The sequence below is a fragment of the Taudactylus pleione genome, unplaced genomic scaffold, assembly GCF_031769625.1.
Source record: "Taudactylus pleione unplaced genomic scaffold, aTauple2 ptg000805l, whole genome shotgun sequence".
In the NCBI taxonomy this organism is placed as follows: domain Eukaryota; kingdom Metazoa; phylum Chordata; class Amphibia; order Anura; family Myobatrachidae; genus Taudactylus; species Taudactylus pleione.
Window position 1 is genome coordinate 479,554 of NW_028285207.1, and position 21,657 is coordinate 501,210.

Below are 21,657 nucleotides of genomic sequence, written 5' to 3' on the forward strand. Positions count from 1 at the left end.
ACAGCTGTTACTCTAGTGATGGAGATGGGAGCGGTAGGAGCAGGTGGCTTCTAGTTACAGGACGTCCTTCCTACAATATGCCGCCTGATTGGCTTCTCGCTGCTGCCAATCACCGCCCTGAAGGGAATGAGAGGGCGGTCACTATGATAAGAGGGGCGGGGCAGACAGTAGCCATAGCTACAGGGAGATGAGAGGGGCGTTTCTTCTTCCAGAACAGCAACTTACGTTACTGGATACAGTGTCAGGAGGAGGAGGAGGCAGAGAGCGGCCATTGTTGTGTCTGGCAGCAGGTAATGGTGTTTATTTGTGTTATATAGGGGGAGCAGACTCCAATGTTATATATGACAGGTGATGCACTGCAGACTGTTGTTATTATAATACAGCTTTGGCGCTGCATTATCTTTATACAGGTAGGTTAGATTTCAGTGTTACATATATTACAGGTGGAGCAGACTCCAGTGTTACATATACAACTTAAGCAGACCTATGTGCTGCATTACCATCATACAGGTGGATCAGCTTCCAGTGTTTCATATACTACAGGTGGAGCAGACTCTTTTGTTACTTATCAAATACAGGTGGATCAGACATCAGTGTTGGTATAATACAGGTGGAGCAGACCCTGGTGTTACTATAATACAGCTGGAGCAGTCACTGCTCGGTGGGTAACAGACTATAGAGAAAGGGAGGTGTCCGGTGCACTCAGACCCCCCATACAGAACGTAGCAGCTGTAGCTGGTGGTCAGTACCCTCAGTAGGTGGTTATTAGTGTTACATATAATACAGGTGGAGCAGACCCTGGTGTTACATATAATACAGCTGGAGCAGTCACTGCTCGGTGGGTAACAGACTATAGAGAAAGGGAGGTGACCGGTGCACTCAGACCCCCCATACAGAACGTATCAGCTGTAGCTGGTGGTCAGTACCCTCAGTAGGTGGTTATTAGTGTGGAAGTGACAGAATACACAGAGAGACACCATAGTGTACACCGGGTGATGTATAAGATGCACAGACGTCCTCTGTAATAGGCCCTGCTGACTCCTCACCTGTCTGAGGCTTTCTTAGCTTTCTTTTCATTCCTCTAATTATTACCAACCTGTATGGAGCCGCCTCTGCTCCCAGCACTTTCTCTCTTACCATCATGTGTGTAAGGACCAGCGCCAGTCCTCAGGGATTCATGACAGTGCATGTTTTCCAGGTCTCCTTCCAGAATCACCAGTGAGATCATAAGTACCACCTATGGATCGTTTAGATTGTGTTAGTCAGTGATGCAGGCACCTCTGCTTCTGCAAGAAGATATGGAAAACATGCCCTTTTAAGAACCTTTCGGGGCTGGAGCTGGGAAACACTGTTCTAGATTCTCAGTTTGTAAGTGATTATCCTCCAAGAAATGCTTCAGCCTCTCCCCTGTGCTACATAAATATGGCCTGGAGAATTGTCACACATGGAACGTACATCCAACAGTGGTAGGCTTACTGTGGATTCCAGCATGATAGGGCATGCTGGGACTTATGGTCCCACTCCAGGTGCGGAGTCACAGACCATAAAACACTGCTGACACAGTAATTATTGCAGATGTGGGAGCAGAGAAAATAAGATGGGTGATTGTACACAAGTCGCCCAGATATTAGGAGACAGAGGAATAGGGCAGTAGTGGGGGAGAGAGGCTGGCTGGGAGATGTGGTGCGCTATCGGGGGCATATAATGGGGGAGGGGGAGCAGAGAAGTAGGGAGAGATGATGGGGGCAGAGACTTTATCCCAGGTTACTGGGGAGAATGACCTGAGGGTGGAATGAGGAGGAAAAGGTGGGTGGGCTGTGAGGGATCTGGCCTGGGGAAATATCTTGTCATATGGTGTTGTGTACTTGTGTATTTTATACTGTGTGTAGTAATCACTGGTTATCAGGTGTGTGACCTGTGTATAGTGATCAGTGTGTATCAGGTGTGTGACCTGTGTATAGTGATCAGTGTGTATCAGGTGTGTGACCTGTGTATAGTGATCAGTGTGTATCAGGTGTGTGACCTGTGTATAGTGATCAGTGTGTATCAGGTGTGTGACCTGTGTATAGTGATCAGTGTGTATCAGGTGTGTGACCTGTGTATAGTGATCAGTGTGTATCAGGTGTGTGACCTGTGTATAGTGATCAGTGTGTATCAGGTGTGTGAAATGGCTCAGGGAAGAGGAGGACTTAACAGGTATATATTACAAATACCCTGTGATATTTATTATAATATATTGATTACTCAGAGATACATGTAATCTGTGATGATTATTATATTTATTACTAGACACAAGAAGAACCAGAGAGTCTTTACTAGAAGTCATGTGAGGGTGAGACGTGTCCTGTATAAATCACTGAGGATGGACACAGACAGGACTCACATGACTGAGAGGATACTAAATCTAACCCTGGAGATCATCTACCTGCTGACTGGGGAGGTGAGGAGATCTGATAGTGTCACAGTGACATCACTTATATCTATAGTAATAATACAGGGACATGACTGGGGAGGTGAGGGGATCTGGGAGTGTCACAGTGACATCACTTATATCTATAGTAATAATACAAGGACATGACTGGGGAGGTGAGAGGATCTGAGAGTATCACAGTGACATCACTTATATACATAGTAATAATACAGGGACATGACTGGGGAGGTGAGAGGCTCTGGGAGTGTCACAGTGACATCACTTATATACATAGTAATAATACAAGGACATGACTGGGGAGGTGAGGGGATCTGGGAGTGTCACAGTGACATTACTTATATCTATAGTAATAATACAGGGACATGACTGGGGAGGTGAGAGGATCTGGGAGTGTCACAGTGACATCACTTTTATCTATAGTAATAATACAGGGACATGACTGGGGAGGTGAGGGGATCTGGGAGTGTCACAGTGACATCACTTATATCTATAGTAATAATACAGGGACATGACTGGGGAGGTGAGGGGATCTGGGAGTATCACAGTGACATCACTTATATCTATAGTAATAATACAGGGACATGACTGGGGAGGTGAGAGGATCTGGGAGTGTCACAGTGACATCACTTATATCTATAGTAATAATACAGGGACATGACTGGGGAGGTGAGGGGATCTGGGAGTGTCACAGTGACATCACTTATATCTATAGTAATAATACAGGGACATGACTGGGGAGGTGAGGGGATCTGGGAGTGTCACAGTAACATCACTTATATCTATAGTAATAATACAGGGACATGACTGGGGAGGTGAGGGGATCTGGGAGTGTCACAGTAACATCACTTATATCTATAGTAATAATACAGGGACATGACTGGGGAGGTGACTGCTGGGAATGGGACGTTATACAGTAACACCAGGGGATGTGTATGGGTGATGACTGGAGAGGTGACTGCTGGGAATGGGACATTATACAGTAACACCAGGGGATGTGTATGGGTGATGACTGGAGAGGTGACTGCTGGGAATGGGACATTATACAGTAACACCAGGGGATGTGTCTGGGTGATGACTGGGGAGGTGACTGCTGGGAATGGGACGTTATACAGTAACACCAGGGGATGTGTCCTGGTGATGACTGGAGAGGTGACTGCTGGGAATGGGACATTATACAGTAACACCAGGGCATGTGTCTGGTTGATGACTGGAGAGGTGACTGCTGGGAATGGGACATTATACAGTAACACCAGGGGATGTGTCTGGGTGATGACTGGAGAGGTGACTGCTGGGAATGGGACATTATACAGTAACACCAGGGGATGTGTCTGGGTGATGACTGGAGAGGTGACTGCTGGGAATGGGACATTATACAGTAACACCAGGGGATGTATCTGGGTGATGACTGGGGAGGTGACTGCTGGGAATGGGACGTTATACAGTAACACCAGGGGATGTGTCCTGGTGATGACTGGAGAGGTGACTGCTGGGAATCGGACATTATACAGTAACACCAGGGCATGTGTCTGGTTGATGACTGGAGAGGTGACTGCTGGGAATGGGACATTATACAGTAACACCAGGGGATGTGTCTGGGTGATGACTGGAGAGGTGACTGCTGGGAATGGGACATTATACAGTAACACCAGGGGATGTGTCTGGGTGATGACTGGGGAGGTGACTGCTGGGAATGGGACATTATACAGTAACACCAGGGGATGTGTCTGGGTGATGACTGGAGAGGTGACTGCTGGGAATGGGATATTATACAGTAACACCAGGGGATGTGTCTGGGTGATGACTGGAGAGGTGACTGCTGGGAATGGGACATTATACAGTAACACCAGGGGAAGTGTCTGGGTGATGACTGTAACATTGCGTATGTCAGGTTCCTATAAGGTGTCGGGATGTCACTGTCTATGTCTCCATGCAGGAGGGGGAGATGTATTACACAGGGCTGTGGGGTCGGTGTTACTAATAGGAGTCTGACTTGAAGGTTTGGCTTCCCGACCCCACAGCCCTGATATCAAAGCTCCTAAAGAGTGGAGAGTTTCTCAGAGCAACCAATCAGCTGTGAGCTAGCATTTATCATATACATTCTATAAAATAAAAGGTGGATGTTGATTGGTTGCTATGGGCAACTTCTCTACTCGTTCACTCTTAAGAGGCTATGATAAATCTCCCCAAGGTCTCTTAGAAGCCTGGGGTCTGATTTAGACCTGTACACAAACCCGATGGTGGGTGGACGGCGCATGTACTGCGATATCACTGCCACCCCGGATTACAGTGCCCTGGACACCTTCGCCTGATTGACAGGCTGCATCCATTTGTGGGTGGGGGGTGGCCGTGTGGTCTTCTGTCCACACCTTCATCAGGTTTTAAGCTTTTGATATGTTTGCCTCTCAGGATGCTTCCTTTGGGCGGTGGATTCTCCTTTCTGCTCAAGAGCGTCCTCACCCTTAGGGAAAACTGCTTTACTGCCCATGGTATCCCTGTTTATCCTCATGGAGCCTGAAGAAGAAAATAAGAGTTATGATAGACTTACCTTAGTTAACTCTTTGTCTTCGAGGGTCTACAGGGCACCCACCCTGACACACCTTGCTTCAATGGGTAAATTTTTCTCAGGGTCACTGATTACCTCATCTTTGTGACAGTGTATCTGGTGTATAAGTTTGTGCCCCTTCCATACGTTGCACAGAAGTAATGACACAGGGATACAGGAAATGTGCACATAAGGTACCAGGGGTGGTAATAAGCCCCTATACTGGAGCAGAGGTAACTTTTTGGACAAAGGAAGCACAGCCCTCAGTGACAGAACTTAGCAGAGGCAGCTGGATGACCTCACTAGTCATTACCACTGGGATATATTATCCTCTGCTGATTCTCAGTGTGCGACACGTTCTCCACACAGCCATGTAATAAATGTATTATTATACTCACTGATAATTACATTTCATCATAGAGACCCCATGTCAGCCTTTACAATGGGATAACATCCCTCCCCCTATAGTTTAGATAGGACATTTTCTAGGGACAGTCCACCTGCTGGTATATATCCTCACTCCCCCCTTCCTCTGTGTCTTTCCAGTGTCTCCGTATAATTGGTTCCTGGAAAACACTACAAGGGGAGGATATTCTGAAGGCTGCCATGGGGTCTCTATGAAGAAATGGAATTATCGGTGAGTGTAATTTGCTACTTTCTTCTCTGATCCCCCCCATGGCAGACATCACAATGGGAAATACCAAAGCAGAATAAGGGTCGGGTCAGTAACGCCAACAAGATACTTTATCATGCCAAGTTATTCAGCAAGTGCCCTGTGCAGAACATGACCCCCAAAGTGGGCGGTAGAAATATTAAGGGGTCTATGTACTAAGACTTCGAGAGAAAGAGGTAAAGTGGATGAAGATAAAGTACCAACCAATCAGCTCCTAAATGCCATTTTTCAAACAGCCTGTAAAGTGACAGGAGCTGATTGGTTGGAACTTTATCTCTCTATAAGGCTTAGTACAAAGACTCATAAGAGCATAATGTTTAGAGAACATATGAATTGAAGACCATGTGGCTGCTTCACACATATCCCTCACTGAAGCTTGAGTTTCCTTACCCATGAAGTAGCCATTGCCCTAGTTGAATGTGCCTTCATCACAACTGGAACCTTCCGACCGTCATTTTTGTACAGGAATATGATCAGCTCTCTAATCCATCTGGAAATGGTTTTGTGGGAGTATAACCTTTTATAATTCCACCTGGAATAACCAACAAGTGTTTGAATTTTCTAATATCTTTCATTGTTTCTCCAACGTTTGTCATTTTTCCTCCTTTTCATTCTGAGGCTCAGGATAAAATGAGGGTAATATGATCCCTTGATTCCAATTGAAAGATGTTACCACCTTAGGTAGAAAGGCTGGGTTTGTTCTCAATACCACCTTATCGGGCAGAACATTTAAGTAAATCAAGAATAATTATTCTCAGTGCTTGTTCCATGCCTAAGCTCAATTACCACCACACCTGCTGCAGAATCATTAAGAGGTAATTGCCCACCTCATACAAACACTAGACTAGACTATACAAATATAATTCTGCGCTGGTATGATTCATAACAAAATATTTATTCAATAATACATAAAATCAAGTAAGGTTGTTTTGCCCACAAAGGTTGCAACTCACTGAGAAGAAATACAATTTTCCAAGTCAGAAATTTTAATGGAACATCCTGTAAAGGTTGGAATGGATGCATCATTAGGGAATTTAAAGCCAAGTTCAAGTCCTAATGAGCTACAAAAGATTTGATGGTTGGACGGATTCTTTTAATAGCCTGGCAGAATCTTTTAATGAAATCTTCTTCTGACAGCCTTCTATCCAATAGGACACTCAATGCTGCTTGATAGGTGAAATTGTCTGACTTTTTGAAAACCTCTCATGTAGGAATTGCAAGACTTGCAGAGTTATTGGCTTGGTAACCTCCTCAGCAGACCCTTTCCAGGTAATAAATCTCTTCCAGACTTTATCATTTCTTCCCTGCTTGCAGCAGGACTTGGATTACTTGGTCGGTTAGGCCTTTATCCTTCAACTGGTTCCGCCTAATCTCCATGCCTTCAGAGTTTTTGTGGGTATGGGTGGTTAACTGGCCCCTGATGTAGAAGATCTGGCCTCACTGGCAGAGTCCACAGCTCCTGTACTGCCAAGAACATGGCAGTTGCAAACCACACTCTCCTTGGCCAGAAAGAAAGAATCGCCACTACCTCCACCTGGTCTTCTCATCTGTTTTAAAACTCAAGCTATTATTGGGAATGGCGGGAAGATATAACCCAGTTGGAACTTCCATTGTATTGAGAGAGCATCCACTGCTTTTGTCTCAGGAAGATAATATTTGGAAAATAAGTTTTCTACCTTCCTGTTGAGATGTGTTGCCATCAAGTCCACATCAGGCTGGCCAAATTTGTTTACAATCATTCGGAACACGTCGCCATTCATCTCCCGCTCTCCTGGAAGAAGAACTTTCCTGCTGAGGAATTCTGCCAATACATTCTGTTTCCCAGGCACATGCATTGCTGTTAGAGATTTCAGATTCTTTTCTGCCAATCTCATAATTTTTGCTGTGTCCTGCATTAATAAAATACTTCTTGTTTATGATTCAGATGCCCCATAACAGTTAGGGTTAGGCACTAAGGGGGGAGGGTTAGGTTTAGGATGCGGGGAGGGGGAGGTTAGGTTTAGGCACTGGGGAGGGAGGGTTAGGGTAGGGGTTAGTGTTACTATACTTACATATGGGTGTCAGGATTCTCACTGTTGAACTTCCACTGTCGGTATTTTGACCAGCGGCATCTTGACCGGCAGGAACTCATGGCCTATAACTTTTAGCCTCAATTGTTGTCTGGAGGATGTAGGCAAAGAAAATCTATTCCTTCTATCTTGCGGCAGCCTGACTGATTTTTCAAAAGATGATCTCTGTGTCATAGCATCAAGTTCAGCGCTAAATAGTAAGGTACCTTCAAACGGTAATGTTGCCAGCCTATTCGTGGAATGGGCATCTGCCACCCAAGCTCGTATTCATAAAGCTCTCCTTTCTGGTACACACCAGACACTAGAGACCTTGCTGAGAAAGATGTCACATCCAGAGATGCTTCACATAGGAATTCTATGGCCTTTTGCATAATCTACAAATGTCTCATTATATAAGGCTTAGAAATCTTCTCCTCTAGATCCATATGCATATTAGAACTCCGCAGCCTAAGGGACCTAGCTACTGAGGCTGTCGCCACTCCAGATTTTAAAGACGCCACAGAAGAAATGTGCAATCTTCTAAGAGAATTTTCCATTCTTCTGTCCATAGAACCACAAAATGTTGCACCATCTTCCCAGGGTATCGTAGTTCTAGAAGTCTGCCACAGCTGCATCTACCTTAGTCACTACACACCAATTAAGGAACTGATCACCCCTAAAGGGATACATATGCTCTATCCAGGACAATTTTTCTTGTCTCCTATCCAAATTCTGCCACTCCTTAGAAATTAACTCTTTCATTACTCTATGCACAGAAAATCATTGACCTTTTTCTATCCTATCCTCAAATAACGGATCGTGTTCCCCTGAAGGAACCACAGCTGCTTTATAATTCATGGTTTTCTAGATATTTTTTTTAGCATACTTTCAACCAGGTCAACATTAAACATTCTAGCTTATTCCCTTATCTCAACGGATTATTCACTGGAAATGTCACATAATTCATCTTCCAAAGGCTCCTCTGAGGAAACTGCACCATCATAATTTAGGGGGATGTAGTCAATTTACCTCCGATCAGGATGCCGGCAGTCAAAATCCCAGTGCTGGAATCCCAACATCAGTTGAGATGCCGACGCCTGGAATCCTGACAGCCAGCAGCCCGATCGTAAGTATAGCGGGCCGGGTAGTTGTTTGCAGCGGGGGAAGGTTATGTTTAGGCACCACGGGGAGGCTAGGGTTAGGCTGTGAAGAGGGGGGCTTAGGGTTATGCACCCCCAGGGGGAGTTAAGGTTAGGCACAAAGGGGGGAGGGTTAGGCACTAACCGGAAGAATTAGAGTTTGGGGTAGGGAGGGTTAGGATGCAGGAAGGAGGGTTAGGGTGTGAATGGGCTGGGTTGATACTTATCTGGCCCCTTTCGGGATTCTGAGCATCTGAATGCCGCTGTCGTTCTCCCATACCTATCCCTAATTTAGGATAGTTTGAGATCTAGACCTTTTTTTTCATAATTCTTTGATCATTCAAAATACAATTTAGTACATAAGAAAAAAACGGGTCAGAGAGACCCAATACAGACCAAATTTTATAAACAATACTAAACAAAGAAAAGAAAAATAAAAGCTACTCAAAATACTTGGTAGAAAAGAGAGGGGTAAACAGAGGGTAAGAGAGGAGGAAGGAGGGGGGAAGAGGAGACGACACATCTTCCAAAGAACCAATACATATCAAACATCTTCTGGACGGTAATCATCAGTCGTTGCCCATGGGTCGCTGTACAGAGTGTGTGGAAGAAAGAGGGGGACTATACTCAGCAGTCAGCCAAGGAGTCCAAACTTGAGAAAAAACAGGCCCTCGATCATGGAGGTAATAAGTTATCTCCTCCATGGTCGCAACATGCCAAATCTGATCCCTAAGTACAGAGAGGAGTGGTGGGGAGGTCTTTTTCCAATTTAGAGCGATAAGGGATTTTGCTGCTGCGAGGATGTGTGCAGCCAATTTTTTTTGAAAATTTGCCAATATTCGGGGGTGAATAGAACAATAAAAATATCCAAGGATCTTTTTGAAATTGGAGCTTCCAGAAGAGAATTTAGTAGTCCATGAACTCGCAAGTGGGTCGATGTTATGGACTGAGCATGCGCACGACGGAGGGAGCTCCGTCGTGCGCATGCGCCAGACGAGACGAGCGAAGGAAAGTCCTTCGCTCGTTGTGTCCGATCAAAGGGGGCGTGCTGTCAATGTTGATTGACAGCACGCCCCCTTTGGTGGGCGTGCCGGGGGCGTGCCTCCCTGACGGGGGCGTTCCCACGGGAACGCCTCCCGTCAGAAGCCGGCCCACTGACATCACTAGTGATGTCAGTGGGAGTGATTTTGGCTCTGATAGAGCCAAAATCACTCCGGAGCTTGCGGTTGAAAACCTCAACCGCAGGCTCCGGCTCGCAAATTCGATGGTCTCGACCATCGCGACCATCACAATGCACGCTCGTATAGCCTGTGGGTGGTGACCCACAGCTATACGAGCGTCCAGGAGGACGCTCCATGAAAATGGAGCCCGGCCCTCATTCAGAGCGTACGGCTCTGAATGAGGGCCATAGTGCCCCTGCAGCCACAGTCCCGCCAACAATCGGGTGAAGAAGATAGAAACATTCTATGAAGTCTTTCAGGAGTATAATACCACCTATAATAAATTTTATATGCAGTCTCCTTGATTTTGGTTGCAATAGAACTTTGGCTATCCCAGTCTCATGTCGCCCCAAGCCTCATCATTCGGAGGAGATCCAAGATCTGAGATCTAGACCTTTTAACACTCTGCATCCCCAAAAGCTCTTCTCTGGACACACAAGTTTTCTTCATCCATTCCATTGACTCCTGAAGCTGCTTAGACTGATTAGCAATAGAAACTGGATTGTCCTCACAATCCCCACACAAAGTTTTATCCAGAGTCCCAGGAAAAATCGTATCACAGACAGCACATGTTAAGGATAAATGCTTCTCCTTAGCCCCTTTTTCCTAGGTCCTAAAGTTACTGCAGACACACTGAATATAACAATAAAACCTGTCACTACCTAAAAATAACAGAGTAAAACCAAGCTCTTTAGAAAAGGACTTACCACTTGTGGGCATTATAAGGCTTATGGGGAAAGGTTCTTTATCCATTTCTTAGCAGAGGTTCAATCCAGTAAGCAGCTCAGTAGCAATTCACAGCCACAACTCAGTTACTATGTTTGCTCTGTGGTAGCCGGCGTCATCTATAAAGAGGCAGAGTTCCCTTGGTTAGCTGCTGCACATGCGCGACCTGACCCGCTCGGCATCCTGGGACACATCTAACCCGCTGTGCACTGTGGGTCTTCCACGATCCCGGAAGTAGCAGGGAACTGCTCTGTTCATACACCCGATGGCCCGGCTCTACAGCAGCCACATGGGTAAGTCAAATGGCCGCTTGGATAGAAAGTTCCAGCCCCTCCAGCGGCAGTATCGGCAGGAATCTGAAAAGGCCACGCTCCCAACACCGTGGCCATTGTCCAGGGTGACTGTTAGTACACTCCCGGCAGCACACTTTTTGGGCAGGATTCTGTAAAGGCCACACTCCCAGGGGCTGTATTCTCTCCCTCGAGGTGCCACCCCGCACAGTCACGGGAAACACACCTATGCTGGCTAAAAAAGGGAGGTAACCCCTGACAGAAAAAAATAAACTTTCCTACACAATCTCCACTCACTACGAGACAGAAGAAAAGACACAGAGGGAAGAAGAGGAGTGAGGCTATATACCAGCAGGTGGGCGGTCCCTAGAAAACATCCTGTCTAAGCTATAGGAGGTGGGATGTTATCCCATTGTAACGGTTGTCACGGGGGATCGTAGAAAAAAAATTATTAGTATGCAGCATATGTTGCTTTATATGTTTCTTTGTAGTCCTCGCTATTGTATAGCCTTTGTACGTCCTATGGTCAGGGCTGCCAAGGAGGACTAAAGGCGAAAACAGTGATTTATGTACCTGATAATTCCTATTTCTCCCAGCACTCCATGGCGGCCCAGTGTTCCCACCTATCTTGGTTCATATTATATATTTCTAGCTTGGGAAGTTTTTCAAAGACACAGGGCCTGATTCAGACGCGCTCGCAAGCGGGTCGATGTTTGGCCACTGCGCATGCGCACACCGGAGCTGGCTCCGACGTGCACATGTGCGAGACCCGGATAGCAACGGGCGCTCTGTCACTACAGGTCTCGCACCAAAGCGGGGCAGCTGTCGATTTTGATTGACAGCTTGCCCCATTTTGGAGGCGGGCAGGGGGGGTGGCTGGCCAAACGGAGGCGTTCCCGAAGGAACGCCTGCCATTTGGGGGCGGCCCCACTGACATCACGAGTGATGTCAGTGGGTGAGCTTCCGGCTCTAATAGAGCCGAAAGCGCACTGGGGCTTGCGGGAACGAGACCCTACCACAAGAGTCTAGTCGCTAGTCGCGATGGTCGAGACCATCACCTGGCCGCTCGCAATAGCTGTGGGTGGTCACCCACAGCTAAGCGACCGACCAGGAGACCGCACAAAAAAAAAAAGAAAAACGCCAGCTCTGAATCAGGCGCACAGTGTGTCAAATAACCTGGGTGTAAACTTAACCAGTGAGGTTAAGGGGAGGATTTCAGTGGCAATAGCGGGCAGACATACACCAGCTGGGACCTGTATACTATCTGCAGGAGGAGCAGAACAGGGTAGTCACACACCAGCTGGGATCTGTACACTGTATCAGCAGGAAGAGCAGAAGCGGGTAGTCACACACCAGCTGGGACCTGTACACTATGTGCAGGAGGAGCAGGAGCCGGTAGTCGCACACTAGCTGGGATCTGTACACTGTATCAGCAGGAAGAGCAGAAGCGGGTAGTCACACACCAGCTTGGATCTGTACACTGTATCAGCAGGAAGAGCAGAAGCGGGTAGTCACACACCAGCTGGGATTTGTGCACTGTATCAGCAGGAAGAGCAGAAGCGGGTAGTCACACACCAGCTGGGATCTGTACACTGTATCAGCAGGAAGAGCAGAAGCGGGTAATTACACACCAGTTGGGATTTGTACACTGTATCAGCAGGAGGAGCAAACGCGAGTAATCACACACCAGCTGGGATCTGTACACTGTATCAGCAGGAGGAGCAGAAGCGGGTAGTCGCACACCAGCTGGGATCTGTACACTGTATCGGCAGGAAGAGCAGAAGTGGGTAGTCGCACACCAGCTGGGATCTGTACACTGTATCAGCAGGAGGAGCAAAAGCGAGTAGTCACACACCAGCTTGGATCTGTACACTGTATCAGCAGGAAGAGCAGAAGTGGGTAGTCACACACCAGCTGGGATTTGTGCACTGTATCAGCAGGAAGAGCAGAAGCGGGTAGTCACACACCAGCTGGGATCTTTACACTGTATCAGCAGGAGGAGCAAACGCGAGTAGTCACACACCAGCTGGGATCTGTACACTGTATCAGCAGGTGGAGCAGAAGCGGGTAGTCGCACACCAGCTGGGATCTGTACACTGTATCGGCAGGAAGAGCAGAAGCGGGTAGTCGCACACCACCTGGGATCTGTACACTGTATCAGCAGGAGGAGCAAAAGCGAGTAGTCACACACCAGCTGGGATCTGTACACTGTATCAGCAGGAGGAACAGAAGCGGGTAGTCACACACCAGTTGGGATCTGTACACTGTATCAGCAGGAAAAGCAGAAGTGAGTAGTCACACACCAGCTGGGATCTGTGCACTGTATCAGCAGGAAGAGCAAAAGCGAGTAGTTACACACCAGCTGGGATCTATACACTGTATCAGCAGGAGGAGCAAACGCGAGTAGTCACACACCAGCTGGGATCTGTACACTGTATCAGCAGGAAGAGCAGACGCGGGTAGTCACATACCAGCTGGGATCTGTACACTGTATCAGCAGGAAGAGCAGAAGCGGGTAGTCGCACGCCAGCTGGGATCTGTACATGTATCAGCAGGAAGAGCAAAAGCGGGTAGTCACGCACTAGCTGGGATCTGTACACTGTATCCGCAGGAAGAGCAGAAGTGAGTAGTCACACACCAACTGGGATCTGTGCACTGTATCAGCAGGAAGAGCAAAAGCGAGTAGTTACACACCAGCTGGGATCTATACACTATCAGCAGGAGGAGCAAACGCGAGTAGTCACACACCAGCTGGGATCTGTACACTGTATCAGCAGGAGGAGCAAACGCGAGTAGTCACACACCAGCTGGGATCTGTACACTGTATCAGCAGGAAGAGCAGACGTGGGTAGCCACACACCAGCTGGGATCTGTACACTGTATCAGCAGGAAGAGCAGAAGCGGGTAGTCACACACCAGCTGGGATCTGTACACTGTATCAGCAGGAAGAGCAGAAGCGGGTAGTCGCACGCCAGCTGGGATCTGTACACTGTATCAGCAGGAGGAGCAAAAGCGAGTAGTCACACACCAGCTGGGATCTGTACACTGTATCAGCAGGAGGAACAGAAGCGGGTAGTCACACACCAGTTGGGATCTGTACACTGTATCAGCAGGAAGAGCAGAAGTGAGTAGTCACACACCAGCTGGGATCTGTGCACTGTATCAGCAGGAAGAGCAAAAGCGGGTAGTCACGCACCAGCTGGGATCTGTACACTGTATCCGCAGGAAGAGCAGAAGAGGGTAGTCACACACCAGCTGGGATCTGTACACTGTATCAGCAGGAAGAGCAGAAGCGGGTAGTCACACACCAGCTGGGATCTGTACACAGTGCAGAAACACCAGCACTTATGGATGTTTTCCAGTTAATATAAAGTGACCATGCTTCTGTCTCCACACTCTGGCCCTCATTCAGAGGCGGTCGGAGGATGCAAGCGGTCGCTCAGAAACTGGGCGACCGCTTGCATCCTGACCGGCCGCCTCTGTTTCAGTCGTTAGGCTGTGGGTTTACACCCACAGCTCTAATGACCGCTAGGGTGATGGTCGCGATGGTCAGCGACCATCGGGGCTTACGACGAGACCCTAGGGTAGGGTCTCACTTGTCGTAAGCCCTGGAGAGCTTCTGGCTCTGTCAGAGCCGGAAGCTCTCCACTGACATCACTAGTGATGTCAGTGGGGCCTCCCCCAAACGGCAGGCGTTCCCATGGGAACGCCTCCGTTTGGGCTGCCACCCCCCCAGCCCACCTTCCAAACGGGGCGAGCTGTCAATCAACATCGAAAGCTCGCCCCCTTTGGAAAGAGACCCGCTACGACCGGCGCTGTCGGTCGTAGCGGGTCTCACGCATGCGCACGAAGGAGCCGGCTCCCTCGTGCGCATGCGCACTGGACAAACATCGAGGCGGCCGTTCGGTCGTAGATCGTACGGCCGCCTCTGAATGAAGCCCACTGTACCTCATAGTATCCAGTACCTCAGAGGACTGAGATAGAAGGATACATAATGTAAGTATAGAAATCCAATATTTTATTTTCTGACCTGTGTGCATCTAATACACAAATATTCTTAATGGAACATACATTTTTAATGTGTTATTATTTTATGGGTCATTTAGAGTGAAGATCTGACTGATATCAAAGTAGAAGATGTAGAGGGAGAAGAAAAGACGTATGTGACTGATATGAAGACAGAAGATATAGAGGGAGAAGAAGAGATGTATGTGACTGATATCAAAGTAGAAGATGTTGAGGGAGAAGAAAAGACGTATGTGACTGATATGAAGGCAGAAGATATAGAGGGAGAAGAAGAGATGTATGTGACTGATATCAAAGTAGAAGATGTTGAGGGAGAAGAAAAGACGTATGTGACTGATATAAAGGCAGAAAATATAGAGGGAGAAGAAGAGACGTATGTGAGAAGTGATCAGCAGTGTAAGAAGGAGGAAATCCCTACAGATATCAGCACAGGTGAGTAATAAACACTTATTACAGAATAGTCACATTCTCTGCACCATGATATAGTGTTCAGTTAGATTTTAACCATCTTATTATATGTGTGGAGTTTGTGTGTTCTACCCGTTTTGAGTGGATTTCCTTTCAAATCCCCCAAAAATACTGGTATGTTAATTGACTTCTCACACAATGCACCTGTGTGTTCGGGTATTTAGATAGTAAGCTCCAATGTGTGTGGCACATGTTAATAACTACATATCTTGCATATAGCACTAAGATTGGCTTATTATAAGTAAACATGAATAATAATTCAGTCACTACAATCTCTTATTCTACACCCTCCTCTGCCCCTATTATAATCCTGCTTTCCTCCCTTACATCATGTCACTGTGTGTTACCAGACCAGAGATCTGACCAGTCTCCTCCCCACACTCTCTGGTGTATGTCATACATCAGGAGCCATCAGCCTCTATTATACTCCTGCTCTCCCCCTCACATCATGTCACTGTGTTACCTGCCCAGAGATCTGACCAGTGTCCTCCCCACACTCTCTGCTGTATCTCATACATCAGGAGCCATCAGCCCCTATTATACTCCTGCTCTCCCCCTCACATCATGTCACTGTGTGTTACCAGCCCAGAGATCTGACCAGTCTCCTCCCCACACTCTCTGGTGTATCTCATACATCAGGAGCCATCAGCACCTATTATATTCCTGCTCTCCCCCTCACATTATGTCACTGTGTGTTACCAGCCCAGAGATCTGACCAGTCTCCTCCCCACACTCTCTGGTGTATCTCATACATCAGGAGCCATCAGCACCTATTATACACCTGCTCTCCCCCTCACATCATGTCACTATGTGTTACTAGCCCAGAGATCTGACCAGTCTCCTCCCCACACTCTCTGGTGTATCTCATACATCAGGAGCCATCAGCACCTATTATATTCCTGCTCTCCCCCTCACATTATGTCACTGTGTGTTACCAGCCCAGAGATCTGACCAGTCTCCTCCCCACACTCTCTGGTGTATCTCATACATCAGGAGCCATCAGCACCTATTATACTCCTGCTCTCCCCCTCACATCATGTCACTATGTGTTACTAGCCCAGAGATCTGACCAGTCTCCTCCCCACACTCTCTGGTGTATCTCATACATCAGGAGCCATCAGCCCCTATTATACTCCTGCTCTCCTCCTCACATCATGTCACTGTGTGTTACCAGCCCAGATATCTGACCAGTCTCCTCCCCACACTCTCTGGTGTATCTCATACATCAGGAGCCATCAGCCCCTATTATACTCCTGCTCTCCTCCTCACATCATGTCACTGTGTGTTACCAGCCCAGAGATCTGACCAGTCTCCTCCCCACACTCTCTGGTGTATCTCATACATCAGGAGCCATCAGCCCCTATTATACTCCTGCTCTCCTCCTCACATCATGTCACTGTGTGTTACCAGCCCAGATATCTGACCAGTCTCCTCTCTCTGGTGTATCTTGTATATCAGTACATGGGATGTCACTATAATGATTAAATCACTGGCTAAGGTAATGAGACCCCATGATCCTTCTCATGCACAGCTACATGTAATAGCCATTATCTTACTTGAGTAATATGTGACTGATTTTCAATGTGCTGCATACTACACATCACAATGCACACGTCACATGAACTCCACCTTCTCACACACACACAGAGCTATAACCACACACCCGTCATTGCACAATGGCTTCCTCCAGTCTCTCTGCTTAGATGCTCTGTACTGTTGCGCTTTATCTGCTGACCTGTCTCTGAATCCTGCTCTGTCCTTCTGTTTTGCTTTTTCTGCTGTTGCCCGTCTGTGCCCTGCGCCTTTCTAGTACCCTGTCCCTCTGCCTCCCCCGCGTTACACCTGTGCCATTCCCCTACCCTGTTCTGCTGCCTCCCCCGCTCTGTGCCCTGCGCCATTCCGTTACCCTGTCCTGCTGCCTCCTCCACTCTGTGCCCTGTGCTATTCCCCTACCCTGTTCTGCTGCCTCCCCCACTCTGTGCCCTGCGCCATTCCGCTACCCTGTCCTGCTGCCTCCCCTCTCTGTGCCATGTACCATTCCCCTACCCTGTGCTGCTGCCCCCCGCTCTGTGCCGCCATCATTCTGTGTTGCTCTGTCCTATCGCTCTCCTTCCCTCTCAGCGGTTATATACAGTGACTCATTACCCTAATTTAGTAACATGACTCTGGTGGGGCTACTCTCCCTGAGGATGACCAGAGGACCATATAGAGGCTGATTTTACTACATATATATCCTGGGGAACTTTGTGTAGTGACGCAGTTGGTGATTAGCCCACATGTTTCCCGTGTGTATGTGTGAGGGCGGTATAGATGGATATTGTGGCTAATGAGGCTTCCTGCTCTGTGATGAAGGCTAGGGAACGTTACCCAGCAAAGTCTGCATTCGGGGTGAGATTTCCATTGGTGATGTACCATCTTCATATCTATGTGGAGTTTGTATGTTTTTCCTTCAAACCCTCCAAAAATCATAGTGGTAGGTTGCTTGGCTTCTGACACAAAATTATCTTAGTGTGGGTACATGTGTATCCATGTGGTAGGGATTCTAGATTTTAAACTCCACTGGGGCAGGGACTGATGTGAACGGACAAATATTCTTTGTAAAGTGCTGGTAATGTGTGTGAGCTGTATAAAGATCTCATAATACATTTATTGTATTCCCAGCAGATGGACGCACAAGCAGGAATGACTTGGAGGGAGATCTCATCTTGTCTACAGATATTAAGATAGAAGATAACATCACACAGGAATCTCCAGGAGACAAATCAGTTATACTTAATAAACATCCAGTACCTCACAGTGCAGATATATCATCTGATCCCTCTAATCATGAGGACTGTTCTCCTGATACCTCAGCTTTTGTTACACATAGTGCAGCTCATACACCTGCTACAGTGTTTGCCTGTTCTGAGTGTGGGAAATGTTTTACATGTAAATTGTTTCTTCTTACACATGAGAGACGTCACACAGGTGAGAGGCCATTTCCATGTCCTGAGTGTGGGAAATGTTTTACACGGAAATCACATCTTGTTAGACATGAAAGACATCACACTGGTGAGAGGCCATTTCCATGTCCTGAGTGTGGGAAACGTTTTACACGGAAATCACATCTTTTTACACATCAGAGATGTCACACAGGTGAGAAGCAATTTCCATGTTCTGAATGTGGCAAATGTTTTACACGGAAATCAGTTCTTGTTGAACATCAGAGAAGTCACACAGGTGAGAAACCATTTCCATGCTCTGAGTGTGGGAAATGTTTTACACAGAAATCACATCTTGTTACACATAAGAGACATCACACAAATGAGAAGCAATTTCCATGCTCTGAGTGTGGGAAATATTTTACACGGAAATCATATCTTGTTAGACATGAGAGAATTCACACAGGTGAGAAACCATTTCCATGTTCTGAATGTGGGAAATGTTTTACACAGAAATCAGATCTTGTTACACATCAGAGAAGTCACACAGGTGAGAAACCATTTCCATGTTCTGAGTGTGGAAAATGTTTTACACAAAAATTGCATCTTGTTAGACATCACCTATCACATAGGAGAAAAGCATTTTTCTGAGCTGATACAAAACAGCGTTGTAGCAACACTCCAGCCACACAGTAACAGTTTAAGTTATCCATCCGCAGATAATTGGGATATGTGTCAATATAAAAAGAGGAGGGCTATACAGTGCTAGAGAAAACTAAACAATGATACATAATTAATATAGGGCTTGATAAAGATGCAATAAAAATTTATAGTATTTAATAGTAACACCCCTAGGGGCAGTGGCAGATTTCACTATCTGTGTCATCAGTAGGTGATCTGGATGTGCTAACTGAATTCGCTTCACTAAGATGGTTTCAACTAATTAAACTCATCACTATCACCTGATATCTCTGTGGTCTTCTAGACTAGATAGACAAGAGTCACCGGGTCCTACCGACCCCCAAGATATGTTATAATCCTCTGTGTGACTTCACTTATGTGATTTTATACCTTTTTGTTTATATGTGTATGTATGTATATTATTTATTTATTATCAGTTACTTATATAGCTCGCACACACATTCTGGAATGCTTTGAATATTTGGCCATTCACATCAGTGGATATTACACTATATTCCCTACCATTTGCTTACACACTAGAGTTCATTTTGTTTGGAGCCAATTTACCTACCAGTATATTTTTGGAACTTTGGGAGGAACCCGGAGTACCCGGAGAAGACCACGCAATCACAGGGAGAATATACAACCTCCACACAGTTAGGGCCATATTAAGAATTGAAGCCATGACCTCAGTGCTGTGAGGCAGTAATGCTAACCATTACACCATCTGTGTATGTATATATTATATATCAGTATGATTCCATATTCGAATATACCAAGATATCTTACGGGAGGTTCTCATTATGCCTAAATCTAAGCTATCCATATTCTACATAATTACAGATGAAGGTTTCAATACGGACGTAGGATGAATAATAATTGAATAACTTGGTTATATTGTATATTTAATAGATCACTAAAGATTAAGGAGGGAATTCAATTAGCCGCTTTTTGCTCCATAGGAAAAATCCACAAAAAGTTTTCAGCACCTCCTGAGTAGGTGATAAAAAGTGCACAACTCCTATTTTAGGCCAAAAATGTCAGGACTTGGTTTAGAGCCACTGGGACACCCTCCTGTATGACTAATTAGGAAAAAAGAATGTTATAATTAGCTTAATTTGGCCAATATTGACATGTTGGAAAAAGTGGGTTTAAAGTAGTGGGACAGGTTTTTTGGGGGGGCTGTATGGATGGGACAGGTGTTTTTTAGTTTGCAGATAGGCGTTACAAGTGTATTTTTAATGTTTTTTAAAAGTTGCCTATAAGAACCCAAAAATATACTTATATGCATTTTTATGCCCCCCCCCCCCCAATGAAAGCAGAACATTTATTTTGCAGGAAAAAAACTTACTGTCATTATTTAACTGTTTTAGAAACGTGCCTATAACAGTCATTCACCCTTTATAAGAACCCCAAATGCTTCTATTAGGGCCACTAATACACTTTTATATTATTATCCTACATCACTTTGCCTTTTTGGGGTACAGGCAGATTTACCTATTTTTTTCTTATAATTATCCTGGCAAAATACATGAAAGATGATCACGTGTGTGCGGCTTTGTGACTTTTGTAATAGATCTGTGCGAATAATGGGGCGAGCATAGCAGAAAGACGAAATGATCGCACAAACGTCATGAAGTGTGCGATAACTTAACACCCGTTAAGTTAAAGCAATATCGTGAGTAATTGAATTCACCCCTAAGTCTCCGATAGGGACCTAGGATGAATATTAATTTGCTATATGTATATAATATACTGTGGTGAGAGGGGTTGTCTCTCATCTTAATTGCCCACATTCTGGTAGGATCAACTCCCTCCAAGGGAGAGGAAAACAAGATTAGCACATTCTGCACCTACAAAAGAAGTTTGGAATTCCAGGTTTTCTGGGCTGCACAGCTCAAACTGGTAATATAGAATTCCGGGTTTTCCTGGTCTCCCAGAGCCACTAGGAAGTCAGCAGCATAGGAAGGGTTTAAAACTCTCACACACCTATTGCTCATTGCTCCTGATGCTGGATAAGCTAGCCAGGCGATAGACAGGGGGTGGTGGTTAGCATTAAGTTGCCAGGATCTGGAAGGTCAAAGGGGTATGCTGGGAGAGCATGCCCAAATTGTGGCTGCAAGCCACTGCTGACTGATTAGCACAAGGAGTGCTGAGACTTTTATGTTTGTTTTTGTTATGTGCCTGTATGTGCCCAGGCCTAACCCCATGTATGCTAAGCTGCAGTATCTGCTACCATTAAAATGACATTGCTTTACCAAGTACCCGCCTGTCTGGAGTCCTCATTTCAATCCCCGTTGTACAATTTTATACTGTAATATATATATATATATATATATATATATATATATATATATATATTAATCAGTTCAAGGTCTGGCACTCCAATTGGCTTTCAATGCTACTGCAGGTGCCCTCACAAATACTGAGATAATAACCATAAAGGCGCGGCACTCCAGGCATAAACTAGAAATGATCACAGCTACGGAGAT

General features: G+C 46.1%; 1 protein-coding gene across 1 annotated transcript; it reads left to right on the top strand.

The window, feature by feature from the left end:
- Nucleotides 1-220: 220 nt before the first annotated feature.
- On the top strand, nucleotides 221-21,407 carry LOC148474862 (uncharacterized). Its single transcript, XM_088458093.1, has 4 exons — nucleotides 221-290; nucleotides 2,290-2,440; nucleotides 15,176-15,527; nucleotides 18,228-21,407. The coding sequence occupies exons 2-4, from the start codon at nucleotides 2,363-2,365 to the stop codon at nucleotides 19,133-19,135; spliced, it is 1,338 nt and encodes a 445-aa protein (XP_088314219.1). The 5' UTR covers nucleotides 221-290; nucleotides 2,290-2,362; the 3' UTR covers nucleotides 19,136-21,407.
- Nucleotides 21,408-21,657: the final 250 nt, after the last annotated feature.